A 22198-nucleotide genomic window follows, 5' to 3' on the forward strand; every position below is an offset into this window, starting at 1 on the left:
TATTTTTTTTAATCAAATCATTAACTTAAAAACACAAAAACTGGCCAACACATTGCTAGTGTTGCTAACGACTATTACTGCTTGAAATGACATCAGAATGCATAGTTTGAAAAACAAATGCCTTACAGGTCCTCAGTTGGCTTCTTCCTTAAATACACACCTAATGCCAATATCATGTGCAGCAGAGAAAAGATGACTCCAGAATGCCAGACTGAAAAGTGCAGTCAAAGAATGGGGGCTTTGTAAGGGGGGGCATGGAATTTTAAAATTCTTGCCCAGTCAAAAAGCGAGGACGGATTGTCCTCCTTGCAATTTTTGCACAGTCGAAAAATAGGGGTTGGAGGGTCGAGTTTTCACACAGTCGTCCATGCCTGACAGAATGTAGAATGGGGGGGCGGGGGGTTCTCAAAGACCAGCTTGGACACCTGCCCCTAAACATGACCTACAATGTCACAGGTTTAACCTTTGTCTCATATATTTATATGCCCCTGAGGGGAGTTTAACACATAAAAGTATTGTCTGTCTACCTACCTGCAACGCTTGCAAAGGTTGCAAAGGTGGCCTGTTCTTTTCAAACAAGTCTCATCTGCCCTTTTGTTTTTTACTTCCCTGTAAATGGAAGTTTGTTGATGGGGTCAAAAAATTTGGTATTGAATTCAGATTCTGGTAGTACAATGTTCAAAATGTTATGAAAAGTTGATTTTAGTATGGTGTCTAATTGTTGCTAAAATAGATTTTCACTTCTTAAAAGGAACAATTTACATCTGCAAACGGTGTTTTATTGTGCTTTTTAATTGAAGACCAGCCTCTCCACCCAATTCATTGGTCAAAAGTCCTGTCCTCAAAAGCGAGACACAATGTGCAGGGTCGTCCTGACTATTCTATTCTCATTTTACAGAGCAGTTTATTTAACAAAATGTTAGCAAGAAACACTTGCATTTTCCGTGTTGTGAACATGCAAGTGCATGAAATGATGTATGGATCATGTAACACGAGTAGCGAGTTTTTGACATTGTTTGCTGTTGTCTATTGTTGCTCACCAGTGGGTCCTATTCTATTAGAAACTTTGTTCTCCACAAAAACATAAGATTAAAAATTTTCATGAATGTTTTCAACATTGTTTGCTGTTGTCCACTGTTGGTCACCATTGGGTCCCATTCTATTAGAAACTTTGTTTGTTCTACACAAAAACACAGCTCCCAATACAAACTCCAATGGGTAAATAAAACATAAAAGTGTCGTTTTTCAATGATGCTATTCCCTTGACTGTATTTCTGACAGCACAGCCCTAGTGTGTTTATGTCAATCAAGATGAAGCTCAGAATGAACATGAGCGGCCGTTGTGTGTTTTACAAAACCATTCGTTTAATTTGTCTTCTGGCTCTATTGCCTATCACTAAAAGGCACAATCTGCAGATATCTTATATATTAACTCTTTCAGGGCTGATGTCGACTTTTGTCAAAATTCAGGAGTAAAGGACGGTAATCGGCTGTAAACTGCAACAAAATTCACCCTTACGTTTTAGTTTGATTCTCTTTGCTAGAAGGAAAGTTACGTAGGTTTGTTGATTTAACCTCGATTCCCCATGCAGGCATGAATAGCGAAGAGCAAACAACCACCAAAATGGCACTGACATCTGGTGAGAGACCAAAGCGAATGTGCAAAGCAAAATACTCCATGGACGTTTTACGTAATTTCGTTGAATAGGACTCTGACTTTTTCGGACTCCGTGTATGATGCAAGTGATCTGGAGATGGATATCAAAAACAAAAGTGAGGTACCAGTATCATCTGATTGGTGTCCAGCTGATCGTGGCGCTGAACACTTTTGTGCAGCTGATGCGCCTACAGAAGCGTTTGCCTGGTAGGACCACCACTTATGATTTCAAGAGGTACAGACTAGATTGCGTCACATTGCAATCGCCACTGCCACCCACCTGTTGTGTGAAGACAGCCAGGCAGCTGGCCCATCGTGTATTCCTGCTGACCATTGACGTGTCCTCACACAGCCGCTGCCGCCAGAGATGCCGAACACATGCCAACAGCAGCCACAGCACATAGCAACAGATGTTTTATGTTGACTCATGTGTGAAACCATTGCTATGTGTGCTTTTCAGAAAACAGAGTTTTTTGGAAAACATATTCAGCCCTCAAAATGTTAATGTCTACGCGTGGAAGTGTCCGTGTCTGTCTGTCCAGCCCAGAAGTGTGAGGCTACAGCATGAAGCTCAAAGAGCCAGCAAGGCGGCCCCAAGTTAATGAGTCAGAAGAAGAAGTACGAGGCTACAGAAGCTGAAAGAAAGCGATTCAGATGCCAAAGTGAAACCGCCGAGGGAAGACAAACTCGCTTAGCCGCTAATACACAAGTGAGGCGAGCACATCGGCAAAACGAAACCTCTGAGGAGAGAGAAACTCGCTTAGCCGCTGATAGACAAGGAGGCGAGCACGTCGGCAAAATGAAACCACCGAGGAGAGAGAAACTCGCTTAGCCGCTGATAGACAAGTGAGGCGAGCACATCTGCAAAACGAAACCTCCGAGGAGAGAGAAACTCGCTTAGCTGCTAATACACAAGTGAGGCGAGCACATCGGCAAAACGAAACCTCTGAGGAGAGAGAAACTCGCTTAGCCGCTGATAGACAAGGGGGGGAAAGCACATCGGCAAAATGAAACCTCCGAGGAGAGAGAAACTCGCTTAGCTGCTAATACACAAGGGGGAGAGCACATCGGCAAAATGAAACCGCAGACTCTGCATTTCAGTTTTTTTTCTGACGATTTCAATAGTTTCTAGGAGCCCGGTCTTTTTACAGCACGAGCTTACACAGCTAGTATAAAATAAAACTCTTAAGGTATCTCGGTGCCCAGGCTCTCTGAGAACTCAGTTTGGCCAGTTTGGCTTTGGTGACAAAAAGAGGGAATGTGAGACACATGAGGAGTAAAGGTGCATGCTGACAGAGTTGCCTTCAAAGATGACATCTTGTCTGAAGAAGAGGCACGAGTTGCCTTGAAAACTTGCATATTGTAATCTTTTTAGTTAGCCAATAAAAGGGGTCGTTTTTTTGACTTCTCACTACATTCATAATGGCTGACACGGTACAACACCCAAGTACAGTGGTTTTCAAACTGTGGGGCGGGGCACAAAGATGTGAAAAAAAGTAAACAAGGATCGAAAATATGAAAAATACATCTATACAAATTAACATAAACTACATTCTGATACTAGAAAAATAAATATAGAGTTAGATAAATGTCGATAAAAGTTAAGTAGGTTTAATAAAATATGCATCTATGATATATCATTAATTAAAAAAGAACAAATTGGTATTAGTGGGCTTCTTTCAAAAAAAGGTTAGGGGGGCGCAATTAAACTGTTATGAAAACTCAGGTGGCAAATACTTAAAAGGTTGAGAAACGCTGCCCTAGTACTTCAAAGATGGAAGTTCTAAAACCAGACTGAAGGGGGGAGAAAGGCACCTCGAAAATAATGACACAGTCTGAGAAGTAGGCTTTACAGGAACACGCCTGACAAAAGGAATACTGGTGAAGAGAGGGAAAGAGGCCAATAGAGAGCAAATATTTTAAAATTATTCTATTACCTGTCTTTGGCTGGTACAGTGGCTGGTGGGCGATAAGTGCCCTATTGCTTTCTATAAAGTGGATGGATGTTTTAATCTGCCCTCCATTTATTGGTACAGTGAAGCTTTTGTCATGGCAGCCATCACAGCTTGTAGACAACGTGAAGACAATGAAAACCAAGAAGAACTTCATTTTCATGCAGTCACATGGAGAGGAGCATGGTCTTGAATATTTTGACTGCTAATGCATGACACTATCATTTTTGTTGTTGTTATTTTTTTTGTTTGTTTTTGTTTCAGCTGATCCAAAAGTTGCGACTCAACTCAGAGAGAGAACATCAGCAGCGACAGCAACCGGGAGCAGACATACAAGCACAGCAGTCGGTGAGAATGTAGTTGGAGGTGAATTCTTGTCGGGCAATGTGGTCTGTGTTGCTAGTCCCCTAAAAGCTAGCTGCAGTTTAATTAACATTAGCAGCCTATGAAGTAGTGCTACGCTGGAGTGGAATTCAGAAAAGTAACCACAATGCTCTGGAGATGACCAGCCATAAAGCTAGCAAGGCATCCAGTAGTGGGCTGCCACTTGTGAGTGTGTGGTTGCGAGGAATACCCAACCCATAATATATTTTCAGATCTTCATCCATTTTCTTAAATGTTAATCCATCTCTGGGTCATACAGAAGGTGGGCAGGAAGCCATAGGAGCTAGTCAGGTAGCCATCCTGTGTGTTACGCCAGTGCAGAATTTATGAGTAAATTAATATAAATTTTAATGGCAAACCAGAGAGCAGGGAAAGTACTTCAGTTTCCCTGTGCCTCATTTTGGAAATTCAGTTTCAAATTCATGTAAGCCTGAATGTTTGTGACTGCATTTATCTCTTTTGATGTTTGTAATGGCGTTACTAGACACAGCTTTTAGAGGCTCTTCAAACACAAAACAAATTGAGCTGGCACAGTTCTCATGGTCATGGAATGAACAGTACCTCAAACATCTAGCTAGAGTTTCATCTTCTGGGCCTTACCCTTCAATCCTGTCTGCTTTATTGAGAGTGTGGGTCTTGTGAATGCACTGCCTTTTAACGCATCTCCTTTTTTCTCCTTTCCACTTGGACCTGACCTTCCTCCCTGTTCCTCTGACAGTGTCCTACCCGCTGGTATTGGAAACTTGTTCCTGTAAGTGTTTTTTTGCTCTTTCTCCTCTCTAACTCCTTTTTTTTATCTTGACTGTTCTACTTGTCTCTTTTCTAAACTACACCACAAGCACTCCAATCAGTGTCGCTAGCAGTGGTAGGAATATCCTATAATGTTCTGATAATTTCTGATAGTACAACTTAAAGACAAGTTAAAAGATTGAAACGCAGTGTTATTTCATAGAAGCATAAACGACTGCATGGTCTCATTTATTCTGCATTCATGGGTGCTTGGATGGACATTTTTCTAAACTGTTCACCTACATTCTCGTTCTACCACATGCACAGCACAATAAACCTTCCCCATGTCAGGCTTTCTTGTTTAGATATCTCCTAGGCCTATGGGTCTGTTAAAGTGGGAAAGAATCCTCCCAAAGAATTTAAGTAATGTAAACAATCCCAGCATCCACCAGTTCACATGACCTCTTAGTGTATCTGTTAATAATGCTTTCATTAGTAAGTGACTGAATGGAGATATGGAGCCTGTCTCTTAGACCACTGCATTGGGTCTTTACAGAACTAACATGTGACATTATTATAAACTGCCTTGACTAAAACTGAGTAAACAAATCTAGTGCTTTGATTTCATTTATTCATTTCAAATTGACGCTCGTCTCAACTGTAGGCGGAAGTTGCATGCAGATGTGACTGAAGGCACACAACTTTTTCAGTGATTTTCAGATGCAGACTTCATTTACATAATCCTAGAGAGTCGGAGGCAGTTGCGATTTGCTCCTGTGACTGCCAGCTGTGTAGTCCGACATTCCCAGTGACTCAGTCCAACTGGTCTGTGACGGAGGACCCTGACAAAATCAAAATGGGTGAAGTTGTGTTGTAGGTGTGAGAGTTGGTCACTAGTGATGAGTGAATCCCCCTGAATTCGGTAAAGACGTGGAGGTGTTCAGGAATCTCGGCAAAATACATTGAAATCGATGGAGGAAGAGATACTGAACTAGTTTTGATTGGCTTATGATGGTGCAATTGTCCTGTGTGTCCCTTCTAACTATGCCTGACCGATTATTGTGGCTAGAAATGTGATCTGAGCTGTGAAGAAGCAGTCCTAGCCACTGCAACACCATGCTTCCCTCAGGTTAAATTCTGCTCCGTGTTTCATAAGATTTCCCTCATAGCCGAATTTGGTAAGGCTGATATACTGAGGCACATGCCAGCTGTGTGGAAGTGACAATGGATTGATCCTGTTGATGATAGCTGCAAGAAGACTGTAGTGTCCATGGAAAAGGATCTAAAAGAACCAGAGTAACAACACCACAGGAAGACGGGTGAATCGTGTAACATGATTCTATGAGGGTCCACCACCAGAGCTAGAGGTGTCCTGGGGAGCCATCGCTTTTAAGGGCCTGTAACCTCCTAGCATCACTATCAAAGCAACAATATCTAATCGCCCATGGTTTCTTCTCTTCCAAGAATATTTTCCTGAGGTCACGGTCCTGGTTAAATAGGCCACATGACCCCATTTGGCACCTTCATGATAACATGAAGTGCCTCATTGTCATTTACGTCATCAAACATGGAGATTTTAGTCAGTATTAACCACCCCACCAAGTCAAGCCATTTGAGGGCCAATGTTTAATTCCCTTCTCTCTATGCTCACATGTTACCATCTCAGTTTGCCCAAAATAATTCAAAATTGGACCTCTACTTTGGATTCAACTGTTTTTTTTTTTTTATAACTTTGTGTCCACCGCATTGCTCTAGACCAGGGGGTCTGCTAAGTCAGTCCTCGAGGGACGAAGTGTCTGCAGATTTTTGTTCCAACCCAACTGCTTGATTAGAAACCAGTCCTTGCCAATAACGCATCTTATTTAATTTTATGGTTTTGCCATATTAGGTCATTATTCTTATAGCATAGATTTATCATCCAAATGATTTGTAACCTGAAGCGGATTAGTAATTTTTAGTCTTTCCTTTATTTCTCTCTTTAGTAAACCAGATAGTTGACAGTAAATACATACAGGTGTAAGTGGAAACAAGTGAGATGAGAACTGCTGCTTCCTTTGTCATTTGCATCATATTGCTAAAAAGGAGATATTAAAAATGGAGAATGCAGCTGTTTAAGACTAAAAGAAGCAGTTAGGGGTGGCAAATCATAACAAGGCAGTCAAATTAAATGAAGTAAAAAAATGTTGCTGGAGCAGTAAGTGCTTCAACAGCAATAACGGACTTCTCATTAAGAAATTGGGTTGGAATGAAAACCTGCAACTTAAATAGCAAAAGGGTTTTATGTGAATTGGCACTTTTCCACTGCAAATATTGAAAGTGGTTGGGTACGTCGAGTTTTTTGTTTTTTTTTGCACAATGGGAGCAGTGGACACTCGTATGATTTGCTCAAAGTAGCTCCCAATATTGTGATTTACAGTCAAGTCAATTAGCTCTAAAAAGAAATGTCATCTGTGTAGGCTTATGTGCCTCTGGGATATGATTGTTATTGCAGTGCAAGCATATTATATTTTTAGACAAAACATGAGGGGTCATTATGCGAGAAAATCTTAAATGGCTGCTCTAAATCTACAACAATATTTTACTGTTCTCTCTGTTAATCTGCTATTCAGTCACAAAGAGACTTTGTGGTGACAATCTTGCATATCCAAAAAACAAGCCAATGGGGTCTGTAATATTTTTCTGAATATGAACACTGTATGATATTGGATGCTGTCATTTATCTGTCGCTCCAGATTCTTATTTGCATGTCCCTTAATGGAAACAAAGAACAAGATAAAACTAAATTTGGAAAATGGAAATGTCAGGTACCTTGATACTGAATGTTTTAACAACCTTATTTGAGCCAGATGTAAATTTAAGTATCAGAATCATCTGCCTTTATAAGGTCCTCCTGTTGGCCAATGAAGTGAGCTAAGAGACGCATGCTAAAGATGCAACAGATAATTAGTTGGGTGTCTGTGTGAGGTCCGCATGCCTGATCACATGACTTTCCTCCGCCCCTTTTCTTCCACAGTGACCACACCCCCCTTCTCTGACTCTGTCTAGCTCTCTTCTTCTCGGCGGCTCCGGCTGCAAAGTCGCATTTATGCTTTTTCTTTCTTTGCCATTGCATTCAGCATGCCATCGCTTTTTGTTTGAAGGAGTCTGGGAATAAGCCTCCTGTGGTAATGTATTATCAATTAATCAGTTTTTGTAAAAAAAAAAAATCTGACAGTTTTTCCTTATTATTTTCTTTTTTTTTTTTTGGTATTCACTTTTAATGGGGATGTTCACATTCCCTTTTTTGTTCTTCTTTTCGACTTGAGACTACAGTTTTGTTTTGTTCTCCCGTTCTTTCATATGGATACTGTATTATTCAATTCAATTCATTTTTTGCATAGTGTCCTTCACTGAGTGCAGGCGTACAGCGCTGTGACAAGTCCTCAGGTAAAATGAAATTATAAATTTTACAAATTACTAACTACAGGAATAGTACACATGAAGACACAGTATGATTTTAACATACAGGAAAAGAAAGTAGTGTGACGCTGATTAACATAAATGGAAACCAGCAATATCTGTCCAGTAATTAATTGTTGAACTATGGCAATAGAGGAGAGGAAATCAAAACCTCCTGTCAGCAGCATCCCTGGAGAAAATAAGCCTCTGGGAGGTCCACGGTCAATTGTAGGAGAGAAAGTCAAAGTCTTTACTCATCTGTATTCACAGGTATTGGTAATAGAGAGGATGTGCAAACTTAAATAAGCCAAGTTGTGACAATTTGAAAGTTTTGGCAGTGATGGGTTTACACACACACACAAACTGATTCTCAAGCTGTCGCAGGGTTCTGCTTTGATTTCGTGATCTAATAGAAGCCTTACCCAGAAAGTCATATACAGTCAACCCTCGTTTATCGCAGTTAATCCGTTCCAGACTCTGCCGCGATAAATGAATTTCCGTGAAGGAGGATTCTTTATTTATAAATCGAATATTTTCGCAGTTAGAGCATAGAAAACCTGTTTACGACCTTCTAAATACTGTAGCTCATTCCAGGTTGAACATTTCAAGATTTTTTTTTTTTTTCTTTCTTTATTTCACCTTATACAATTTCTCGTACAGTATTAGGAATTTGTTAGTTTTCGCATACCCCTTGGGGTCAGAGTGCAGGGGTCAGCCATTGTACAGCGCCCCTGGAGCAATTAAAGTTTAAGGGCCTTGCTCAAGGGCCCAGCAGAGTAGGATCTCTTTTGGCAGTGATGTGGATTCAAACCGGCAACCTTCGGGATACCAGCGCAGATCCTTAGCCTCAGAGCTAAGATGGTAGAAATCGCAGTGTCTTGACATAATTATGGGAATGCTGGCAGTTAAGTGCTCATAATAGTAGCAACTGAATAGAATGTGACTCAGTCTAGCCGCTCTTAGTGTCTCTGAGACCCAGTCTAAGACAACCCCATGCATTCATTCAATGGGATATGGAGGTTTTGGGGGGATTGATGCTCCCTAACCCCAAACCATTGAATGACTGTCTGTGGTTGTCTTAGACTCGGTCTCAGAGACCCATGGGGGGTTTGGAGGATTGATTCCCCCTTTGGAGAATCGTCTTCATGTGTCATACTGGGGTGGAACGGGGTTTCCCTTGGAGAAACAACAGCTGAAAGCAGTAAACATAAGTGGGATGGTTCTTGGAGGGTCTGTTCCCCTTGCAGAATTGCTGCCAACAGTCATAGCAGAGCAATAAGAATTCTTTCCATTTATATAGTGCTTTTCTGACTACTCAAAGCACGTCAGTGAGAGAGGAGCCACTTCAACCACTATGAACCGCCCACACCGGCCAATGGCAAAGCATTTTGTGAACCGTAAGCAACCCTTTCCCATTGAATAAAATGGTGTGTCACAACTCAGTGACCCAAAATCCAGGAACCCATAGTTTAGGGAGCTAGGCTTTATACACACATTTGATTTTACTCTGCTGAAGATTACCAATCTATATGAATATGACTTGTTTTGAACTATGAAGAAAATAAAATTGCTTACGATGCAATCAGTTGAAGACCCATATTTAGCAATAGGCCATTGGCTGGCATAAGAAATCCAATCTGTATTAAATGAAGGATTTTTTCTGGCCTAGATAGGTTTCTGCAGGACCAAACGACCCTGATTTGGTGATTTGTGGACAGCAGTACTTCTGCTTTAAACAGTTCAATTATACATTTATTTAGGAGTGGCTTTCATTTCTACTCTGCATGTTAAGCTCATTCCTTTTTTGAAAGGGTCTCTTGAAATGTCTGTATTGTATAGAACATTGTGGGTTAAGGCTTTAGACTTAAAAACTTAAAGGTTGTTGTTTCACATCCCACTACTGACACCTACCAGTACTACAATTAGAAAAAGAAAGGAAATGGAACCAATTGAATCTCGAATGTTGCATGTCCCCTTGGATAAAGCCTTTGACTAGATAACTAATAGATATAGCACAGGACACAGGAGTTATTCAGTTGTTCATTAGACATTTTCATATTTATTGTTATACTGAAGCACTAATTTTGGCTTTTTGCCACTTCTCTACAGATAAAGATTATTTAACGTAAAAACAGATCTCTGCAAAATGGTCTAAACTGATTAGGAATATAAAACACCAGATAATCGGTCACATAAGTATTGACCTCCTTCAGGTCAGTATTTGGTAGATGACAGCCATGAGTCTGTGTGTCAATCAGCTTTGCACAGCCATTTTCTCCTTCGTCTTAGCTAAGCTGCTCAATTTCTCTCCGGTATCATGGTGATCATGAGTGAACCTTTGTCGTGTCCAGCCACAAATGTACTCTGTCTTGGCCGCTCCAGGACATTAATACTGTTGTTTTAAAGTCATATTTATCCTTTTGAAGTAAAAGAAACTGCGTTCTCATTATACCAGCTGCACTGGGTATAAGGCAAGAAGCACACGTACCTGTACACGAGTTCTTCACAGGGCTCAGTCGCATAGTCAAACAGAAAAGTGTGTACTGTGTGCAGTCCAGTGACAGAAGTCTATAAATAAAGCATCAATTTGATTAAACATCTCTGTATTATTATAAAAAAATCTTGGGATGAGACGTGACTTTTTCAGAAAGATACTTTCACGGGAACGCAAGACTTTGTGTCAAGAGATTGAACCACGCCCTTGGGCTGGAAATAAAAGACAAAGAGTAGAAGACAAAGTAAAACGTCTTAAAGAGGTTCAAAGACGTTGGCACAATACACATGCGAGCAGGTTAGATATAATGAAAGTACCAAAATTCGAAAGTCTCAAAAAAATGATAGTAAAGATCGCATTAGCGCAAACAAACGGAAACTATTACTCGGTGAAATAACGGAACAGCAAAAAAAAAAATAGAATATATTGTTCAGATTTAAACTTTAAGTCGGAGACTTGTAGATCGTCTGATTCGTGTTGCCATCAGGGAAAAGTAGTGTTTCTTCCCAATGAAGAGGCGTATCCACGAGAATTAAAAGATTTGTTGTTTGGTGAAAGTGAAATCCACATTGGCGAGCGGCAGAGACGTGAAGTGGCTGGCTCATAGCGTATGCCAGATGGGGGACGGGATTGGCGAGCGAAGCCCCCTAGTATTTATAAAACACAAGATGATTATCACAGACAGCAGGCTTATTTTCAAATTCATGGTGGCCGATGGTGGTGTTTAACTCTTTTTTGCCCAGTTTAATGACGTTGCTGCGTTTTCACAAAGGAGAACTTCAGACTACTTGCATGTGTAAATGCAGATTATTAAGAAACCCGGTTTCTGCCTTTACTGGTTATTTATCTTATTCTGATTACATGTCTGCGTGTAATAGGTAGTTATAGGTAATGTATGTAATGTTTTTAATACTTTGCTATTAGTCTTCGCCGTTAATATCCGTAGTCAACATTTGTGAATTGAAATTCTGTAAAATTCTGCAATTGGTGAGGGTGGACTGGACACGGTAGTCTGTAATGGTCATAGTCTCAAAAAAGCACCTCTGTAATGGTCATAGTCTCAAAAAAGCACCTGATTGGAGGTTAATTCTAACAAAGGGATTAGTAGATCCCCACTGCTGCCACCAGAAGGAAAAGGAGACCAGTTGACCCACTTGCTCCACACAACAAACACTGCTAGCTGACCAGCTGATCTCCAGTTTCACACTTCACTTTTGTGTGTTCTGCTGGATGAACTCTTCAGCAATTTTACAGTAGCAAAATGCCAAGTCTGTTCTGACTCAGCCTGTTATAAAGAAGAGCAGATCAATATCTGATAATTGCTTGAGGCCAGAGTGTTCAGTATCCTGGGTTACATTATCCCCCATCAACGTCATATACTAGCTATTAGGAGGCTATAAAGAACACTGCAGGCAGTAGAAAGTAGTATGGAGTCTAATGAAAGACCACAAGAAAGGAGTATGGAAAACGGAAAGCATCAGAAAAGCACCCCAGATGACCACATTTGTGTACAGCATGGCACCTGCTTGTGCTCAGATGCTGTGATTCTGCTGTATGTGCAAAGAGTGGATGGAGTTCAGCTGCTGGAACACCTCAAAAAAGAACGATAATTTAAAATCACATCCACTTGTTAAGATGGGATGAAATTTACATTTAGATTGTGTGATTGTCAACATTCATCCAACAACATTTAAATAACATCACATTATAGTTTTTAGAAGTCCATTGTTGATAGCACGTCACTCGTGAATGACTTGGTCACCGCTTTTCTTCTATTCACTGACACTTTTCAAACTTTGTTTCATTTTAGTGTTCCTTTTTCTATCCGTAGGTGTAAGCTTTGACTAAACTGCTCAGGCAGGTAATCAAAATGATGATTTATCTAGGATAGGCCGCTGCCAGCTAGGCCTTTTTAAAGTGGCGCTGGACTTTGCACAGCTGCTAATTTGTTTGTAGTTTATAGATGGTTGCAATTATATGCATGAATTAGTCCTCAGAGACCCACCTTTGTTTTGGGAAAACCATATTATTGTTTTGTAAGATATTCTGTTTTTAGTAATCTTATGGTTCACCTCAAATTAAAATTAAATTAACTGGTGAAGAAGACCCAAACAACCCATTCCAAGTATCATTCCAGCATTTATTTGTTTACAGAACTCAACCAAAATGAGAATTTAGCATCAGAGGAGCTTAGAAGTTGTTCAACGAAGAAAAAAAAAAACAACAGAGTGTAATGTCAGTTTTAATAGCACCTCCATATAAAGCTCGATTAAGTTATGAGGCCCCCATGGCCTTTCTCGGCTCACTAAGGGTGCTCATTGGTCCGATTTCCAGGAAGTACAATTAAATGCAGGTAAAGCTAGCATTTGGAGGTTGGTTTGAACATAGTTTTGTGAAGTTTGACTTGCTTTTATGGAATGTTACTTGCTTGTAATAAATTCAAAAAAATGATAAAAAAAAAAAGACTTGATGGAGTTAGTGTCCAGACTCCATCTCTTTTTCCATTTTGTTACCTTCTGTTCTTGTGCTGAAATCATTTAAACCCCCCTTCCAGAACTACAATGAAATATCATATTGACATACATTTTTAGGGATCCCATCCGCCTTCCAGGCTTCTTGGGTCTGACACATCTGGAATTTAGAGTTTCCTGCCATTCTTCTCGGCAGATCCTCTCAAGCTCTGTCAGGCTGGATGGAGACCATCAGTGGACAGCTATTTTCAAGTCTGAACTCTGGCAGGGCCGCTCAAGAACATTCACAGAGCTGTCACCTAAGCCATTCCTGTGTTGTCTCTGCTTTATGCTTAGCGTCAGGAGGAGGTGAACCTTTGGCTTAGTCTGACATCCAGAGCCCACTGGGTCTGGTATTCATTAAGGATATCCATCCATCTCTTCCTCAACCCTGACTAGTCACCCAGTCGCTGACGTTGCCACCACCATGCTTCACTGTTGGAAGTCTCCTCCAGATGTGATGCTTAGAATTGAGGCCAGACAATTTGATCTTGGTTTCAACAGACCAGAGAATCTTAGTTCACATAGTTTTGAGAGTCCTTTGGGTGCCTTTTTGTAAATTCCAAATGGGCTTTTATGTGTTTTCTGGCCACTCCGCCATGAAGCCCAGATTAGAGGTGGTTATCCTTCTAGAGTGCATATTGGATTCTCGGTCATCGTTCTGACCAAGACACTTCTCCCCCTAGTTGTTCAGTTTGGCCAGTGGCCAGCTCTAGGCAGAGTCATATAAAGTTATTAAGTTTAAGAATTATGAAGGCCATTGTGCTCAGGGGAACCTCCAGGGATGCAGTCTGTTTTGTAGCCTTCCTTCCTCAGATCTGAGCCTCGACACAAACCAGCGTCTAAGCTCTGCAGACAATTCCTACGACCTCATGGTTTGGTTTTTGATCCACTATGGGAACTTCTAGTGACAGGTGCGTGCCTCTCCTAATCTTATGTAATCAACTGAATTGACTGCAGCGGGGCTCCAAGCAAGGTGTAAAAACATTTCAATGATGATGACTAGTGTGGCATAGTGATAGCACTGCTGCCTTGCACTGAGGAGACCAGGGTTCACATCATGAGTCCTCCCTGTGTGGAATTTGCATGTTCTCCCCTTGGCTGTGTGGGTTTCCTCTGGGTTCCTCCCACGGTTCAAAGACATGCTATAGGTGAATTGGCAAACCTAAATTGGCCCTAGTGTGTGGTTGGGGTTGATGTGTGCGTGTTTGTTCTGCGATGGACTGGCACCCTGTCCAGGGTTTGTTCCTACCTTGCACCCTGTGCTAGTTGGTTATAGGCTCCAGCACACCCCCGTAACCCTGTTCAGGACTAAGTGGGTTAGAAAATGACTGACTGACTGATGACTGATGATGAATAGAATGAGATGCACCCGAGCCAGACATCAAGTGTCATAGCAAAGGGTCTGACTACCTGTGTCAATGTGATATTTCAGTTTTTATTTTTAATAAATATATAAAAATGTCTAGCTTTTCTCTGTTATTCTATGATACTGAATTTTTGAGGAGGGAAACAATTAATTTTAAATGATTTTCGTGTAAGACTATAACATAACAAACTGTAAAGTGAAGGTGTCTGAGTACTTTCTGAAGGCACTGTTCATTTATGTGTACTTTCCATTTGCTTAGTCCAATAACTACAAGGCTGTGGAGAGCTGGATCCTATCATTGGCATACGACAGGAACCAAGAATTGGTTATGGGATGGATGGACACATATACTTATTGGCCCACATTTGGTCATATCAGGATACTTTGGAGTTTCCATTTAACACTCTTCTCTACAATGTGCAAGGAAACTAAAGTACCCAGGGAAGCATAGCATAAGTACCATAATGAACTGTCCATATTCCACTTAAATATTGACTATAGGGTGGTCCAGATCTAATTATGCAATTTTCATTACGCAATAACTTAAGTTTATTACATAGAAAATCACCCGAAAAATCCCAGACCATAGAGAAGTGTGCGAACGGACGACATGAAGAATCGTCTTCGCGCCGAACGGGAATCTTCCCCACGTAAATCAAAGTCATCCAGATGATCGGGATCTGCATAATTAGATCTGGACCACCCTGTATATACATGCACTGCATTACTGTAGCTCAAACAATTCTTGTTAAAGCTCATTGTCTTAAGTAGAGATTGTTAAAAAAAATCCACTATTATTAGGCTTTGATTCCTTGTAATTAGTTTCATTATTTGAAAATGACTGCTATGGCACCCTGACTTTAACAGACGTTACATCTCCTGTAAATCGATATGCTGGTGCAGATTACAAATCTTGGCTATTCTTCATGGTGACAGCTGTTCTGACCCATAGTTGATAAAGCTAAACACCATTGCACTGATGGTTTGCATTTAGTAAAGTCTTACTGATAGTTGAAAGGCAGCCTCTTAAATGTTTTAGAGGTTTCATGACAAGACAGTTCATCATACTGTTAAGAAGAAGTGCACATTAATGCACAGACCCTGAGCTTCCTATCATCCTCTCAATTTGCTTCCTTGACAAATATTAGGAAAAGCATTTAAATGAATACTCCACCATAACTATATATTACTTACCCTGTATAGTGATGGCAGAGAAATATTTTTATGTGTAGCGGAGATAACAAAGTTTCTGGTACAACAGGCATCTATAGTGAACAATGCTTAACAATAGCAAACAATATCAAAAGCATCTGTAGGAAAAATTCTCCTTTACTTATGTCACATAGTCCAGGCATGTCCAACTCGCTGCCATTGGTGGGCCGCTTCGCCTGCCATATGTGCGTTAGCGGGCCGCACTTTAACAAATACTATTATACAAAGTTACTGTAGCTTTCTTTCCAATACTGAAAACTTTAAAAAATGTAACACTTAAAGTTTAAAGAAAAGTAATTTGTTTCCATACAATCTCCATACAAACCGCGTACAACAGCTTAGCTAGGTCCTTATATAGGAGTCTTACAGTCTGAGATCTATTTCTTTTGTCTCGACACTTGGCATCTCTTGTTAGTAACCAGTTCGTCAATATCAGGCTTGAAATCTTGTGCAGCTGCAACTTTTATGAGGGACGAAATGTACTCGACAGTAAGTCTTGAGCGATGTGGGGTTTTGGTAGCTTTCATTAACGAAAACAGTTTCTCATAAAGGTAAGTGCTTCTGAACATAGACAGTACTCTCAATGCCAACTTACGGATCTGCACATACGAGGATGGCAGGTAACCATACAAACCTGGCACACCAACTTCGTTGTATTTTGCCTTCAAAATAGAATCTGACTGCAGTTCAATCAATTCCATTTGGATATCCTCAGGCGCATTCTCAACGTTGTAAGAGTATGGTGACGTAAACAGCGCAAAGTCCTGCTTGTGTGAACTGAAATCACGAAAATGCTCACTGAATTCATTGCTCAGTAATTCAAGTTGGAAAACAAATTCTCCAAAAATCTAATTTTACTTCACTAAGTTTACTTCAGAGTTTATATTGTAAAATAAGCCGATATGCAAAAAGCCCCCTGACCTACACTGAATTTACAAACTCAAAATCACTAAAATTTGTTAATAAACAACTCGCCAACTTCTCGCATCCACTTCAGATCTTCAGCTGTAGTCTGCACTAATTGTTCGTTACAATACTAGCACAAAATTACATAAAACTAGAGCAAAAAAAACGTGAAAATATCCATCCATCTATCCTCTTCCGCTTATCCGAGATCAGGTCGCGGGGGCAGCAGCTTGAGCAGAGATGCCCAGACTTCCCTCTCCTCGGCCACTTCTTCTAGCTCTTCCGTGGGATTCCCGAGGTGTTCCCAGGCCAGCCGAGAGACACAGTCCCTCCAGCACGTCCTGGGTCTTCTCCGGGACCTCCTCCCGGTTAGATGTGTCTGGAACACATCACTAGGGAGGCGTCCAGGGGGCATCCTGATTAGATGCCCGAGCCACCTCATCTGACTCCTCTCGATATGGAGGAGCAGCAGCTCTACTCTGAGTTCCTCCCTGATGACTGCGCCTCTCACCCTATCTTTGAGGGAAAACCCAGACACCCTGTGGAGGAAACTCATTTCAGCTGCTTGTATTCACAATCTCATTCTTTCAGTCACCACCCACAGGTCATGACATAGGTGAGGATAGGAACGTAGATCGACCGGTAAATTGAGAGCTTTGCCTTACGGCTCAGCTCCTTTTTCTCCACGACAGACCGATGCAGAGCCCGCATCACTGCGGACGCTGCACCGATCCTCCTGTCGATCTCCCGCTCCATTACGTGAAAATATGTGAGCTATTACTACTCGTGATGGTCAGTTCTGCCCAGTGGCCAGTCTCAGCAGCCCAGCCAGTAGTGCAGCCTGCCAGCCTGCTGCAGCCTAGCACTTCAGTTGTGACATCGCGGCTCATTAACTTTGGTCAAGGCTCGTGACGGGGGCAGTGTCATGCCTAGGGTATCAAGGAGTTGACGCCGCAGCTGCAACTATACTAGCAGATGACGTTTCCGGTACCGCAGTGCCATGGGAAAACGCGCTTTTGTCAGAAGGCGGAAGTAAGAAAAGTCAATAAGTAATGCCGAAGATGCAGAATGATTCAATCACAAACGATAGTAATCATTTTATACAAGTTTAGTGCTAACTAGGATCTCTCATGTGGGCCGCGTGTTTGACATGCCTGACACAGTCCACGTGTCAAGTCGTCCAGTTGTATGCTCATAATGTCCCGAACACATGTATTTTTACTAAAATATTAAATTAATTACACCACTTCCAGAAAGCACTCATGAGTGGAAATGAACTGTGCTCAAACGTGACTGAGCATTTGAATTGAAGACCCCTTCCCCTCCCTCATTCATTGGCCACGAGTGCAGCCCCATTTGCCAGAAGTGGCTTATTTAACAGTATTTTTGTAAAATATGCACGTTTGGGACATTTTGTCCATAAGACTAGATGACTTGACGCCTGGATTATGCAACACAAGTAGCATGAGAGTTTTTCTTGAACGTTTTTGATATTCTTTGCTTTTGTCCAGCTTTGGTCAACATAGACACCTGTTTTATCAGAAATGTTCTCTTTTTTTTATTCACCAAAACACAAGTTAAATATTTTTTCTGTCATCAGTACAAACTGTGGGGGTGACTAACATATTAAAAATGTATTTTTTAGGTGGAGTATTCCTGCAAGTGTAGTCTTTATCAGTGCTTTCCTTTTGGTGACACTTTCAATGATGTTCTGCCTGCAATGTGTCTATTAGTCCTATACTGTTATGTAACAAGAGATTTGACTTCCTTTGGTCTTAATAGCACAGTGTGTTTTATCGTGGTAGGTTCCTAGGTCGGCCCTGTTTTCACTTCCAAACTCTTTATTACATAGACCTTAACAGAATGTCCCAAATCCCATCTATAACCCTTGTATGTTTATTCTTACCAGGCTCACCACTGTCAGGGCTGACTGCTATTGTAGTTCAACTCTTCCCCCTTTCTTTTACATCTGTAATTAGAGAGAATAAAACGAGAGGCAGGAGAGAAAGTTACACATTTATTCATGTATTACAGATAATATGCCTAATAAATGGGCAGAGTACAATGAATGTGACAAAATAATACAATCTGCATGATAGGTTATCAGGTGGCTCTCTGTCTTAGTATGTTGATTGGCTGCAAGGCCCTTGGATGGAATGGTAGAAACAGACAGCACTGTCATCTGTATAGGGCAGCAGCAAGAGAAAGAAACACCACGTGCCACTGCAGTCGTACATTTGATCGATTTCTAATGAACTGTTTCGCGTGTCTTGCATCATTGCGTGTGTAGTTCCCAAGCAGACTCAGACTCCCCACACCATGTTTGTTCATCTCGTCCACCTTTATTCCCTCTGGCTAGTTGGCCAATCAGTTCCTGCTTTGGAATTTAGGCTAGAGGCTACTTGCATGCAGTAGGCTTATCTGATAAATGGAATGGCTTAAATATTATTTAAATTCATAGTCTCTTTATCTGTCTGTCTGTCATATAATAATAATATAATCCCTGAGGGGAAATTGTCTGTTTGCATGTCTTTGGGTATCAGATGGCAAGGACAGCCAATAGAGCACCCTGGAGCAATTATCAGGTCAAGGGCCCAACAGAGTAGGATCCCTTTTGGCAGTAACATGATTTTTATCACATATTTTATATGCTAGATATTGCCAATTTGTTTTTTTGCTCACCACCACACAAAGTATCAATAAAGTGTTAATTTACTGTTTCTGTGTATAGTGTGGTGTATTCGAGTAACTTCAATTTGGTGGCTTAAGAGAGTGATAATATGCCTCTCAGTATTGCATGCTTCAGTGGTCTACTGAATCCTTAATTAATGCTTAATATGATTAAATGAAGCTCTCATATTTACACATAATTAAGCTAACTGTAACAGAGAAAAATATCTAGCATATACATTTTTTATTATTAATGTCTTAACAATAGAAATGTTTAAAACAAAAGGAAGCAGTCCTTGCTTGGGGACATTTGTGACCTAACAGATCAGATTATTTTATGTTATGAACTGTGGTAGAATTTAAAGAAATCTTGTGTTCATCAAGACCTCTGAGACAGGAACCAGGCAGGAGGAAAACTGTCCACCGTGTGTTTAATTATCTCTTCAGCAAATAAGAGGGAGCACTCATCACAGTAGTCTGTTACAGAATGATCAGAATGGTCACTGTTCGTAAAATGGACCTCTTCCATTGTTACAAGTGAATGTACAGAATTGTGCTGAATTCATCCTGATATTTACTCCGAATGGCTCGTTGGCTTACACACAAATAACTCATCCAAATATACTGCCATATTTTCCCCTGAGGACAAATAAAGATCGATCTGTCTGTCTGTCTGTCTATCTATCGATTTATATAGTGTCCCCTCTCTCTGTCTCTGCATTTTGTTAGAGGGAGAGCTAACCAGGTGTGCAGGGACACATTACACTCTATGAGCCAAGGATATAATAGAAATATAATAGGAATATAGACTTTAGGATTAGAGACAAGTTTTATGGGGCAGGCAACAGACGGTGAGCCGAATAAGAAACAAGCAGACAGGAGTTTAGCTGACCAGAGAGAATCAAATGTAACTACAAGTTTATGTGCCACCTGAAACTACACATCTAGCACTTTCAGGTGGTAGGGTTTGCAAAGCCACGTTCTATTTGCTCTTGCTTACGGCTCTAGGTATTGTGTTTGAAGGTTAAAACTTAAACTTATCTATAATATGTGAGTAAACATGTAACCTCCTCTCCTGCCCATTCTGGTACTCTCGTCCAATTGCCGGAGGTTACAGATGTTAAAGGAAGGGCGAAACGCTGAACTACAGTAGCCGTCAATCCTGGTAAGCATATGGGGTTTGAGACATTCTGTTAAGGTCTACATAATAAAAAGAGTATAAAGGGGGAGGGTAGGGTCACCCTAGGACCCTGCCATGACAAAACACCAGCATATCACAAGCTCTTTACTGCTGTTTTGTAAGTGTTATTAAGATGCAAACAAGCCTTTGTTAAGGCCGTGTTGCATAGCAGTAGGTGACTAATAGATGCATTATGGGTAAAAGCCAATCTAATCTAAAGTCGTACCATCTTTTTGCCTGAGCTCATTAGTGAATAAATTTTTGCAGGATGTACTGGGCTGAAAGACTTGTCGTGATTTAACTTTACTATGTTAATGAAGCAAACCGGGACAACATAATGAACAGTTCAAAGAAAATTCCCTACAGTGCCTACTAACAGAAAGAAAAAAAAAACATATATAGGGTGCTTTTGCTTCATTTCTAGCTGCCTTTGCTGGAAGCAGATCTGTTGGCCGGCTTTCTTGAATGGCAATATGTGTGTGTTGAGCTGGAGCACAGCTTAGAGCGTCCTCGTGCGCGCTGGGCGGATTACCCCGATACATTGTGTCGATGTGCCTCTCTCCCCTTGGATGACCAGCGGAGCTGCAAAGTTTCACCTTTTACCTTCTGTGGAATAATACAGTATGCAAATGAGCCCTTCCCCACTTTCTGTTTTCCTTGTACTCTCCTCAGTTTTTATTCTTTTTTCACCCACCCTTGCCTCCCATGCATATCACTGTCTTGTGAGCCTGCTGCACCCCATGCCATCCTGTCGACTTCCTCACATGCATGCCTAATAAAGCAGGCTGCTGCCGCTGCTGTCCGTGCTCTTGGTTTTACTGGTGTGCCTGCTCTTGCTGTTTATGAATAACACTGTCTGGCCAGTTCGTCTGTTTGCTGTATTGTGGATGCAGTGATGGTGGTCTTGGTGATAGTTGCTGTCAATGTGGCTGGGTGGTGCAGCTTTGTTAACAATTTTTTTTTTTTTTTATTATTGTTATTATTTCAAACTTAAATGCTCTGTCTTCTGAAGGATTTATTTCTGCCACCATTACAGTTAGAATCCTTATAGCCCGAAAAGACAATGGGGAAAAAGGTTAATAAGTTTCAAATTTGAGGAAGTGCAGATTTGTGCTAAAAGAGGTGATAACGGCAACGTGCAGTACGTCTGAAGGGCACTGCCAAGGCTGTCAAGTTCACATGTCGCGCTGCCTGGCACTCAGAATGCACAGTTTGTATAAAATCAGTGCTGTGACTGAGTCACAATGTTGGAATTTTTACATGTTATGTCTCTGTCCAAAATTGGCACATAGACTGAAAACACACAAGTCTGCACTTAATTATCCAACACCTCCTCAGCTATACTGTTTACTACCCTCATTTAAGTTTGGTGTTGAAACAGGGAGAACACGGCACTATATTTTCAGGTCAGCAGGAGGTTACGTTCATTTGTGACTTTTTATAGCTTGACAGACAGTGCAGTGGCGGCTGTGGTCTGGTCAGCGTTAGAGCCAGCTATGTCATTAAATCTCTCTTTGAAGCAGCAAAAGGAGGAACCTTGACAAAGTATGATATTGTAGCTCATAATTTAGTACCTCAATGGCCTCGTGAGGTGACCTACCAGCACTTCATAACCTCGGTTTCTTTTTTTTTTTGTCGTTTTTTAAAAAATTGATTTAACTATTTTACACACTCCAATGATAAAATGTTCCTTTAGT

General features: G+C 41.0%; 1 protein-coding gene across 3 annotated transcripts in view; it reads left to right on the plus strand.

Annotated features, from left to right (window-relative positions):
• The window catches only part of camsap3 (calmodulin regulated spectrin-associated protein family, member 3), a 169440-nt gene that overhangs the window by 104951 nt on the left and 42291 nt on the right, over positions 1-22198 (plus strand). The window contains exons 4-6 of one of the 3 annotated variants that reach the window (XM_039770377.1): positions 3874-3957; positions 4712-4744; positions 7839-7886. In XM_039770377.1, coding sequence (XP_039626311.1) covers positions 3874-3957; positions 4712-4744; positions 7839-7886 — 165 coding nt within the window. The remainder of the gene's footprint in view (positions 1-3873; positions 3958-4711; positions 4745-7838; positions 7887-22198) is intronic. The other 2 variants (XM_039770378.1, XM_039770379.1) reach the window with 2 other exon arrangements.

This window comes from Polypterus senegalus, chromosome 12, assembly GCF_016835505.1.
Source record: "Polypterus senegalus isolate Bchr_013 chromosome 12, ASM1683550v1, whole genome shotgun sequence".
In the NCBI taxonomy this organism is placed as follows: domain Eukaryota; kingdom Metazoa; phylum Chordata; class Cladistia; order Polypteriformes; family Polypteridae; genus Polypterus; species Polypterus senegalus.